This window comes from Poeciliopsis prolifica, unplaced genomic scaffold (assembly GCF_027474105.1).
Source record: "Poeciliopsis prolifica strain line A6 unplaced genomic scaffold, Auburn_PproV2 SCAFFOLD067, whole genome shotgun sequence".
Taxonomy (NCBI): Eukaryota; Metazoa; Chordata; class Actinopteri; order Cyprinodontiformes; family Poeciliidae; genus Poeciliopsis; species Poeciliopsis prolifica.
The window spans coordinates 941,088-953,477 of NW_026562442.1; the positions used below are offsets into that span (position 1 = coordinate 941,088).

The 12,390-nt window shown below is 35.0% G+C and overlaps 1 protein-coding gene across 1 annotated transcript in view; it reads right to left on the minus strand.

Annotated features, from left to right (window-relative positions):
• nrip2 (nuclear receptor interacting protein 2) overlaps nt 1-12,390 on the minus strand; it is a 28,186-nt gene that overhangs the window by 3,332 nt on the left and 12,464 nt on the right. Inside the window, exons 2-5 of the mRNA XM_055020434.1 lie at nt 7,944-8,258; nt 2,521-2,603; nt 1,286-1,392; nt 964-1,016 (exon numbers count right to left, since the gene is read on the minus strand). Of these exons, the coding sequence (XP_054876409.1) occupies nt 964-1,016; nt 1,286-1,392; nt 2,521-2,603; nt 7,944-8,258 (558 nt within the window). The remainder of the gene's footprint in view (nt 1-963; nt 1,017-1,285; nt 1,393-2,520; nt 2,604-7,943; nt 8,259-12,390) is intronic.

The window sequence follows — 12,390 nt, forward strand, 5'->3', positions numbered from 1 at the left end:
CAGCCTGACTTCAGGAGGCTAATCCAAGGCCTGTTCAGTTATAAATCACCCAAAACAAGGAAAACTCTCCACTTGTTCTGTATTTTCTTACCTTTTTAACTCATTATATTTTCTACTTTCTCCACAGCAACAACACAAAATCGTACCAAGTATTTTGAAGAATAGTTTCTAGAGCAAATCTCTTAATAACAAACCAAAATTAACGTAGACGTAACTTTTCGGCTTGTTTTAAGTAACTTCAGTATATATAACTTCACTTCAGTATATATACAGTATATGTAATATATTATCAAAGAAAGGGATTGTGATAAATTATATTATCTGATAATTAAATTTTCTGCCACAGAACTTAAGGCCGTCTAAAATCCAAACTTATGAGGCAGCATTTATGTTAAATGAATGTAATAATTATTGATTAGTGAATGAAAAACATCGTAAAAGTTGATATTTCTTCACATTTCCTGTTTGTTTACGGTTTGGGTTTCCTGCCAGATCTGATGATCCTTCAGCATGATGCAACCAACAGACTGATTAAAGTCAAATGAAATCAATTACGTTTTGGGTTTTATTCAATAATCAGTTGCTCTGATGCAGGATTTGTTTTTTTTTTTTACTTTCGCTTTGAAATTTAATTGTCTTGACCTTATGATCTATGAGAAGCAGTGATATTTTTATAGCTACACACTTAAACAACATTATGATACTTTAGGCATCTAATTATATTAAATTAGATTTTAATAAAAATAAAGCCAGAGGGTAAAATCACCTTCCATTTAACGCTCCAACTGAATCCAAGTTCACATTATTTTCACACATTATTTTTCTGTTTTTCTGTCCTGCCATCGGTTTTAAAACAGATTTCTGCTTTTCCCATTTAGCATTTTAGCTTCAAACGGGACGACTATTTTTTCTGCACGTTTGGATCGTTATTCACTAAGTACTAAAATAAAAAGTGAACCTCACTTTCAGCTCCAACAGAGTCTGCAGACCCAGGCACAGTTCAGACGCCTCATCCTCTGAAAGTGGAGAGAGGAAAAGATAAGAGCAGAGAAAATAAAATGAAACGTGTTATAAAACTGCTTTATGGAAGCAATTTAACCACCCCGTCTGAACATGCATAAATTAGACTGAAGCTCTTCAAAAATATTCCTTTGTGTGATAATGAGAGCTGCTAAGCTTGTACTTATGAGGGTGGTGTGTTAAAAACTTAATATCTGTGGGTTGAATTTGTGTCTTGAATTATCCATTTTCCACTGGTTAGAATGATTTATAACAATGTTCTTACCTTTCACATATGCTGAACACTGGACAGTCTGCCTGCCCAGCTGGAGCTGCAGACCAGTCACTGAACTGGTAGCACCGCATGGTGAACTGTCCTTACTGGGAACCAGTCTGAGGAGACATGCACACTCTGTGATCCTCACAGTAACTTCAGTAATTAGCATGTTTAGCTGGTTGATGTTGCTGCCTTCTATATGCAACTTTCACTAATAATTTAGCTCATTTATTGGTTTATCAGCTACTTTAAAAACAAATTTGAAATCAAAAGAAGAAAAAAAATTTTAAAATATTTTAGCTGTCTATTCCAGTAGAATCATAAGAGTTTAAAAATATAACAGTTTTTATTCTTGGTGATATTATTGAAAATAAATGGTCACTATTACATCGTGTTTTGGTTTAGGACAATGACTAACATGGAGATTTGGCTTTAACTGAGGAAAAAAACCCAAGACTGTCAGCAGTTACAACCGGAGCAATGAGTTTACACAGCATAAAGCTTCTCAGGTAAGAAATTACATATTTTCTAACACATTTTATACTCCATTTGTATAAAATATGTTCATGGTGTACAAAAACACAAACTTCACAAAGTATTTTTGGTCTGGTTTGTAGTCCAAAATGTTAGTGCACTGGAAGTATTACAAAACTAACTTAAGAGTAACTTTTCCATGCAAAAATGTGACTTTTTTAAAGTAAATAATTCCTTAATTTAGATTTTAAAAAGTATTTCCTCTGACAGATTATTTAACATGAGGAAAATGTCTTGTTATAAATTAAATGATCTGCCAGTGGAACTGGTTTTCATCAATAATAAGGAATTATTGATTTTAAACGAGCTTGCTGAAAAGTTAATTGTAAGTTTTTGCAGAGCACTTGAAGACTAAAGTCACGGTTAATTAAAGCCCGACTATAATGATTGCTAGTTTGAGTGCCAGTTTAATAAGTCTCCATTTTCCTGCCTGTTGGACAATATTTAATGAAATATTCCCCTTAGCAACTTAAATTTAATATGTTTTTTATATTTCTCAATTTTGTAAAAGTATATCAAATAAACCATAATAAAATAAAATCATTATTGAAGAAAGGTACTGATGGTTTGATTACATTTCCCTTTAATGCTTTAAAGTCTCTTTCAGTAGAACGTCATCTTTGTTGGCAGTTGGTTTGTCTGGCTGTAGAAACAGGAAGTGATGCAGTGAAATCGGTGCGTTTCGTTGTGTTGAGCTGGATGTTTCTTACCCCAGCCTCTGGCAGCAGTTGGGGGAGATGTGGTTGTGCAGGCTGCCAGTGTTGATGGATGCCTTCACTTCAGTTTCGCAGCACTGAGGAGAGAGATGCAGAGAGAGGAGGGGATGTTGGTGACATAGTGGGATTTTCCAATTTGCAATGATTCTGCATGCAAGGAAAAAGTTTGTCACAGCGGCACATAAGTGTAGCTTCAGGGAGTTTTAAAAAGCTAATCTTCCCTCTTTCACACAAATGTGTCTGGCTGCAATGTGCCGATGAAACTGCCAAGTTGAAAAATAAAATCCATAAACAAAACAAACACTTAGTGGAGGATTCCCTGCCCAGGGTTTAATGTTGCTGTGACTTGGTCTGCATCGATTCTGTGCAGCAGGTCAAGTTAACATGAACCTCCTGCGTGTTATAGATCCGAAAATGTCGCGCACGCGCAGAACGCCGGACACAGAAATGAACTCTTTTATGTGCCAACTCTTTTATTTTAAGGATGGTTAGCTTAAATATTAAGACTCATATTGCTGACATGAGATGCTGATTCATAAGTCTGCTGAATGCACTTTGACTTTTTCCGTTTCTACACAAGCAGCCATGAAATATTAACCAAGTGAGTCATATGTGCGCATTTAACAAACTGCAAATCACAGTGCAGTGAAGTAAAAACAGGTGATTTATTTTTTATGTCATGTCACAAATCTAAAATCATGTCTTTGAATAAGAATAACATTAAATTCTCGTCCCACAAGCAATTGTCTTGCATCTATTACAACCATTCCTCTCATACAATTAGATGAAATTACTGTGAAATGTGTTAATAATAGATAATTAGCAGCCAGTCCTGCATTCTCCATCAGCTCTAGAGCTATTTAATGAGTCTCATCTTTGATTTAATCTCTCAGCTTTCATCAGGATCCACTCTGAAAGCATAATGTGTCCTGACTGAACCTCGATAGGAAACTCATTAGTTTTTCACATTGAAAATTTATAAGATTATGATGTGCTGATTTCTATTTCTAAATTACTTTCTTTTGAGTTATGTTCAAATATTGCTGCATGTTATTACAATTATTGCTTTCTCAAAGCTTACATTTTGCAGTTATGAATGAATAATTTATTTAGACAGATTTTTACATTCTCACTAAGGACTGCATCTCGTAAAATATAGATATCATAAACATAATGGGACATAAAAAACATTGATATGTGGATAATAAAATAAAATACAAGGACGTACGATGATGGACATAAAACATGAGTACCAACAATAGGCAAATACTGAACTAAATGAATGGTTCTTTAGTTTTTTCTTTTTTTTAATCAGAATAAAATGAATCCCAACCTTTTAACAGAAACCCATTCTGCATTATGCTATTCATGTTGGATTATTCAATTAAGAGCAAAACAAATTTAAAGTTATAAATTCTGGTTTTAGAACAGCTAAAATATTTGTGTTCTGGCTTTCTCTACATATAAATCACATAAATTACTTTATTATGTATTCATTTATTTTTTTAATGGAAGCGTTGAGTGAAAATCCTTTGCTTTCAAAGGAGTAAGAAAAGATTTAAGACACAAGCAAACTAAAAGTGTCTTCCTAACTGGTTCTGCTTCTGCTACCCATAATGCAATGCAACCTCAGAATTCACCTTAAAAATATAAGCATCTATGCTAAATGTATAGATGCTTCTAAACTAAACCTTTTAGCATGAATTTTTACAGAAATATTTCCATTTTTTATCACTAAATTATTATGAACTATTTCTAACTTTTAGCCTTGAGCAGAACAATTAGATTTCTTAATCTCAAATTTTGTACCACAAACAAGCAAAGGTAGTATGACAATAAAAAATCCTGAACCCTTGAGTCCTTCTAGCCTAGCTTCACTGAACCAGCTGAACTGAATCATCTGAACTGAACCAGCTTCACTGAATCAGCTGAACTGAATCAGCTTCACTGAACCAGCTGAACTGAACCAGCTGAACTGAACCAGCTTCACTGAACCAGCTGAACTGAATCAGCTGAACTGAATCAGCTTCACTGAATCAGCTGAACTGAATCAGCTTCACTGAATCAGCTGAACTGAACCAGCTGAACTGAATCAGCTTCACTGAATCAGCTGAACTGAACCAGCTGAACTGAACCAGCTGAACTGAATCAGCTGAACTGAATCAGCTGAACTGAATCAGCTGAACTGAACCAGCTGAACTGAGTTAGTTTAACTTTGTTAGGATGAAGTATCATCACTCCTTTACCCTTCAGGAGTATTAAATATTCTCAAAATGTAGCTTTGCTTCAAAATCAACATGTTCCCCATTTTATGGTTCTGTAATCTCATTGTATTTTTTTGCCTTTTACTTCGTTTTATAAAATCTCTTCATACAACATTAAGAAAAAAAATCATTGGTCTTTTGTGGTTGTCATTGATTTCTCAAGGTGAGGTGTTGGAGTAGCAGCTTCAGCAGGCAGCCTGGCCTATTTTCACTGACATTTATTTTGTTCTTTCTTTTCACAGTTGCTCTGCTCCCTGCGAGACATTTCAATATGCAGCAGACTGGAATGGTTTATGCTCAGTGTTTCTGAGGTCCTTCCTCAGAAACCTTTAAGTTGGTGTCAGTGGAGGAACATTAAAGGAAGAGTTTGGGATGTAAACGCAGCATATGGCGGCTCTGCAGGCCTGTGAGATGAGCAGCGGGGTGACGCCACCCCCACACGGTGCATAATTTAGATATTTTCCAGGATTATCTACAAAGAGTGCTCAGCTGTATGGACTATTTTTATCTTTTATAAAGTCTCATATGAACTACAACTCAAGCATCAGTTTAATACTGTTAGCTGTTCAATATTTTAGACCTGTTTTAAATGTAACCAGCAGCAAATTTCACTGTATTTAGAGGGTTGTTATGAAAGATGGCTCTGTTGGAGTTAATCAATTAATAGCTTGATGAATTTAAATATTTATGGTTTTGTTTGTAAGCAGATTTTGTTGTGTTTTTATTTTTTATTTATAAAATATCTTCCAGTTCCAGTGTTAAATGTTCTTTATAAATATTAAAGAACACTTATTAATCTTTGAAATTATGAATGCATTACTTAAAATGGTCTCAAAACAACATTGTTGTAGTTTATTGCCATAATTACTGGGACAATTGTGGGTTAAAATGGTTGGTAAATGTCTTTTCTAGGCTTGACTGACTAAAACATGTGTACAATAAACCATAATATTTTTTTCTTGAGATAATTTTCAAATAATAAGGCAAGTTTTCTCTCTCAAACACTAATAAACTTAAATTTTGGACCGAATACTTAATAGGATGATATTTTAAATACGCAAAATCAAACAACTAAAAGGTGAATATAAAATATTGATCATCAGAATGAGAATTATTGAGCTTGTTTTAATTTATCATGAGATCAACTGATTAATTCCTTATTTTAACACATTTTTTGTGAAAAATGTTTAAGTATTTTCATTTATCACAATAAATTTCAGTCAGTATTGTGTGTATTTTACAATTTTTTTCACAGTTTGTTCCACAAAAGCATCAATAAATAGCAATAACTTCAAAAATATGATTTAATGCAGTTAGTGATTTAAATCACAGTTTTTATTTTTCTTAAAAAATATTATTTTAAATTTGCGGAGCTACGAATGTAATCAGTTGTACAGTTAAATAAAGTTTTTTTTTACATATCATAATCACAAAATATTGCAATAAAATTCTAAATCCTTATCACCCACTCATCGACTTACTGTTGAAACTTGACTTTTTCTCTTTTTTTGTGCTATAAATTTCGGTTTTGTTGTTTTATACCAAGATCTTCCAAAAGTCGTCTTCTATCATATTTATTTGCCCTTCTCTGCCGGTCATAAATCGATACTTTATCCACTTCACCAAAGACAATCTGCCGCCCGGTGGAAACGAGCCCAGTGAGTTTCTTGTGGTTCTGCTCGCTCTGCACGGACCAAGATGGCCGCTCTGCTGTTGCAGGCTTATCAGCAGACACAGAAAACTGCTCTTTGTTCTGAGTCCTGCTGCCTCTGAAATGCTTTAAAAATAGCCACTGAATGAATAACACAAAAACACGGAGCTGTTAATGAGTTGATGATAAAACCCAGAATGCTGAATGTGCAGGAAAATAGGATGAATTATTTAAAATATTAACAGATCGGCAGCATTCAGTGATTCATTATTTAAACACCACTGAGAACAGGAGCTGTTTGTTCTTAGCATTGATTTCTTTCAAAGATAAAAACAGGGAAATAGAAGCTACTTTTGCTGCTGGTTAAATTTTAAAAATGAGCTTCTTTATGGGCTGAAGTTTTGCTACACTTTTTGTTTTCATAAAAATTTAAACTATAAAAATGTCAAAAAAGAATTTCTTCATTAAGTTACTGTGATCCCTTCCAATACAGGGAAATATTTGTTGGCAAACGGAAGATGCCTGTTTTTAGTCAGTTCTGTTCAATTTATCTTAGATTTAACTGATAATCTGAGGAATTTAATCCCAATCTGGAGACATTAAGCAATAATTATTGTAGAAAAAAAAGAGTATGTTTTCACATAAAAACTCCAAACGTTTGAGACTAATTAAAAGAATTCTGTAAAAAGTGCAAAATTTGAGTTTGAAAAATCAAAACATTTTCAGAATAATTCCAGAAAACTGAGGAAAAAGAAGTGGACATTTCTGAGGTTGAAGAGTCAAAAATTTGCTAGAAACTTTTGGTAAAATTTGAAAAGTTGAGAATTTTCCAGAATTTTGCAACTGAGCTAAAAAATTTTATAGAAAAAAAGGAGAATTTCTGAATTTGGCAAGTCAAAATTTTGCTACAGTAAAACTCAGAACTTGAGTTTAATCTCAGAAATTCTCGAGAAAAAATAAGGGAATTTGCTGTGTTTCAAAAGTCAGAAACTCAGAAATGTCCAAGTTTTTTTCTTGAAAATCTTTGACTTTTCAAACCCAGAAATTTCCTTGTTTTTTTTCTAGAAAATTTTAGATTTTTTGTTGGAAATTTCTCCTTTTATAAACAATGACCCTAATATGCTGCCTTGGATCTAAACTTGAGTTCAATGAACATAATTTGTTGGTAACAAATTTACTGATTTTTTTTATTTTCGCCTGAAATCCAATAGTTTTGTTTAAAACCAGAACTTATGTTTCAGCTCTGCTGCAGTAAATGTTTCACCCATTTGGACCCGTTCGGATTTTCAGTCTCTGTGACTCACTTATCTGTGAATCGGATCCAGTCTGAAAGCTGCTGGTCCTACAGAGCTTTTCTTTCGTTCTCAAGTGAAATGAGCTCCAAGTTATGAGTCACAGGAGCACAATGGAGCCCGTCTCCTTTTGTTTTCAGTTTGCTTGCAGATATATGTGGGTGAATCAAAGGAAAAAATGCAGGCAGACTGTTGTACAGTGCGTGGTACCTTGCATTGAATAATTAAAGCTGTGAGTCGGGTCGAGCTGTCCGTGCTCTCCGGCTTCTCGGCTGAGTGTCTGGCTCCGGCCTCGCTGTTATCGTCCTCCTCGTCTGATCGGAGGCTCCTCTCGCTCTCCTCCAGAGACTCCCTCTCCTCGGTGGAGTCGTCCGCCGTGCTCTCGCTCCGCTCCTCGGCGTCCGTAGGTCCGTCCTTGGTGTCAGCCAACGGCGAGCGAACCCTGGCGGTGGCGTCCCGGGCCTCGCCTCGGAGCCGTGGGATGTTTCCCTCCAGCAGGCGCCGCTGAACGATGCTGTGAGGTTGCTAAAAAGAAAAACAGAGACGGAAATGTTGAGATAGTAAATGAAAACAACTCAAGCACTGAAAAACTCACCTAGCCATTTTGTTTTAGCATTAACTTAAAGTTTTTTTGGGGGGTGTCACCTTCAGAGTTTAACATCACAAATCACCGAGTGACCACAGCCAAGTCTGTCACCTAGCATCCAGAAACCACTTGCTGTATTCCTGTTTGTGCAGGAGGCTCTACTAATGCTTTTCAAAGATGCACAGTAGCATAAATGTGCATCTCTGTGCAGCCATTTTCACGTGCAAGTGTAAATGTTGAGTTGGAGAGAAGTTTAAGTTGGATTTAAATTGACAAGACGCTCTAAATTAGCTTAAAGTTGGTAGAAATGATCAGACTGAAATCTGATTATCCAAGAATGTTTTTCTGCAAACAGAAAAGTTTAACATGTTTTGTGTAGACCATAGATCTATTCTAAGCTGTTCAAAAAAAAGCAGAATCGCTCACCTTTTACTAACAGAAAGAATGCAGTCTTTTATTTACAACTGTAGCCTTTCAAGAAGCTTACATTTGACCTCTGAATAAGAAAATGTTGATTTTGCATAGATGACCATTTTATTGTAGAATATGTTAATATAAGATCAATTTAAAGCTGAAATAAGTCATGAAAATAAGCTAAATCTCCACATAAAAGCTCTTTACTGTGGAAAGATCTCTGGGAGGGATTTATTTAGACAAATCTTGAACTATAAAGGTTTTAATGTGTCGTGACGAAGCTCTTTTTATGCCTTAATCCACCTGTCTGGATTAACATTTATGTTCTCAGCACATGGTTGGTGTTTTGTGTCAGATTCAAACCAACATGGCCGCCTGTTCACCGTCATATTAGCAGGAAATTGTATTTGAGCAGCCTGTTGCTCCATAATCTCATTGCTTTTCCAGACCTGCAGTTATTAGTTGAAAGCTTTCCGTCTTTTTCAAGGGTTTTCTGAACATTCAAACCTCCAGAACACCGGATTGTTTTTGTCTTTTTTCACTCAGTAAACCTTTAAATAATAATGAAAAACTTCCGTCAAACTATTCAAAATAGATCAACGTTTCAGAAATCTAAACTTATATTAACTCTGATTTTGATTAGAACATAGTTTTAAAGTGAAATTAGAAGATAATTTTCATTTGTCCAACCATCCATCCAACCAATCATCCATCCACATGACCATCCAACCAAACGTCCATCTGTTCATCCATCCGTTTATTAATCCATCCATTCAGCCATTTGTGTCTCCATCTCTCCTTCCTTCTGGTTGTCTTCTCTCCATTAGTTTTTCTTTCCATCCATTGAAAGTTGAATCAGGAACAATGTGGATCGTTTACATGAACAACTCTGAATTTTAGGATCATTATTTGAATCAGCAATAAAAAACAGAAGGGCAACAAGTTTAATTTTTTAAATTTAGAGGTAAAAAAAAAGTGTCACCAGGACAGAAAACCATAAGCAGCATCTTGTTAAAAAATTTAACTACAAAAAACTATATAATTATTAGACAGAAACAGGAGTAAACATGCATTAGTTTGAGCAATAAACTGAATGATCCTTCACTAAATATTGCAGTAATCCAATCAGTGGCTTAAAATGTATCTGTCCTCCTCCTCTCTTTATTGCAGTGACCAGCCTGCAGCTATTACACCTTTAGAGAAAATGGTTGTTTTTATGTTCCCAAGCATAAAACAGCCGTCCAGCCATCGCTGTTCCTGCTCTTCATCTCATGGGAGCTCCAGCTATTAGCACAAGGTGTTTTTGAGAATCAGCTCCACCAGGTCTGATTGGGCTTTTGATTACATTTCTGCATAATTGTGCAATCAGTTGAGCAATTTGTTGTTGTCCAGCTTTTAAGCTCATTAAGTCTCAGGTTATGTGTAAATGTAGTAAAGTATGATAAACACTGAACCTGCTGCTTTTCTTTAACACCAGTGATTATTTTAGGGGGTTTTGCACTGATTAAAAAGCATGTTGATATGATCTGGTTTGCTGTTAAAATATTCCTGAGTGAAACTTGAATTGGACCCAGAGCATTTTATGGACAACACAATAACATGGCAGACATTAATTTACCTTCTTGGCATTTAGAAACAATGAAATTGGGTGAATAAAATGAGGTTTCTGCGTTGGCTTGCTGTTTTTCAGCAACACTCCGGCAGGTAATCACCTGCCAGGTCACAGAGTTCGATTTGGCCTCTTGTCGTCTCTCCAGCTGGGATTGAGCAGCTGCTGCTGATGCCCTCGTCTCGTCTTTACATCTCTCCTCTTGTTTCGCGTCATCACTGAACCAACCTGACACTTTCCCTCATTTTTACCACTGAATCTCAACTTGTTCCATTTATTTTCTCCTCATTTACTGCTTATATTAGAATACTTTATCACTTTTTACCCTTTTGTTCACTGAAAAAGGATGATCCAACATTAAATATAACTTTAATTTGTTGCAAGTAATCAAATCAAGTTGTCATGCTAAAAAAGGATAACTAATTTATTTACAATTTGATAACTCATTTAATTAATTTGTAGACTCATTGTCATTTTTCAGTTTGTTGCTCAACCTTATTTTAACACTTCAATCCCTTACAAAAACATTTCTAAATGATGGATTTTTTAGCAAACAGTAAAATACAAGAGTAAATTTTTGCAAAAATATTTTGAGTTCAATATCAGAAATAAAAAAACAAAAATTTTGAATTTAATAGAAAATTTCAAGAAAAAAATGACAATTTTACGGAAATTTTTGAGAAAAACACAAAAATTTTGAGTTTTATAGAAATTTTAAAGAAAAAGACAAAAAATTTGAATTTAATGGTTTCAAAATTGTCAAAAGTCGAACATTTTTTACCTTTGAAACTCATAAACGTAAAAGGAAATCCAACAGATTTGACCCAGGTCATCAAGTTTATCCAGGAAACCGACAAAATGTACATAAACTTTGAATCTGAAAAAGATACATAACTTTCTAAAGAAATGTTCTCAATAAGTTTAGTGAATACATTTAGTATATATACATAATTTTGGTCATTTCAAAGTTTAAACAAGTAGTTTGTCCTGATTAGACTCCAGAGAGTGAGGAATAAAATGTATTTTTATTCAGTGTCTGTAAATATCTGGTCTCAGTTCTGCTTCGGTTGAGCAGCTAAAGTTCTTCCTCTGCCTACATCTCCCAGAATGCTGTGCAGTTCTGGATCAGAGTTCAGTGAATATTGAATTATATCATCTATTAGTGTTTACCACACGTCTGTTGTGATATATATTCATTATTTCAAGCATAAGAGTTACACACAACTGTAGTTTTAATTTCTGATGATCCAATCCATTTAAATGTTTTTGTTTTCCTGTAGTCTGTATTGGGTCAGAACTGCAAAACGAAACCATGATATTCGACATCTCTTTAGAGAATTGCCTCATTTTTTAGGGTTGGTTAAAATGTCCAAAAGTTAAGGTTAATCTAGACGCCTTTTTTTAACCTCATTTATCTTTTCAAACATTTTTTTGACGATCATTGATTGTTGCAACTCCCAACTGTGTCCAAATTTAACAATCTCGCTTTTATTTTGAGGTGAAGTTAAAGGCAGTCGTCTCTTTGCAGTATCAATCAGTATCGACCCTCCACAGCATACTGCTGCCACCATCGTGCTGAGCAGCTCTCTTTAAAGGTTTCCATTGTGGTGAATGACACCATCTTCGTCTCATGTTAATAAAATGGCTCATCAGACCTTTGGTTAGCATCCTGACCAGTTTCCCTTTGGTTTCCGTCAGATTGTTGCAATTTAAACCCAGCTGGGCTTTAAACAGGAAAATGATCTAAAACACACACCACCACTGGCTCTGGAATTGAAAAACAGGGCAACACTGAGCTCCTTTTAATGGCAATTACCAAAATTACACAGTCAGGGCTTTTCAAAATTACCAGTGAAAGAAAACCAAACAGTTTTAATGCGATTAAATATCAGTCATGATTGTCGCTGAGGCCGGGTTTAGCAGCAACAGCGTTTCAGACTGATATAAATGAAACGACCTACCATGTCTGCTAAAGTGCTTCTATTATCCTCCACGGAAGAAAGCTAATATGATTGGGCGTAATGTCAGCTATTAGTGTTTTTCCATGT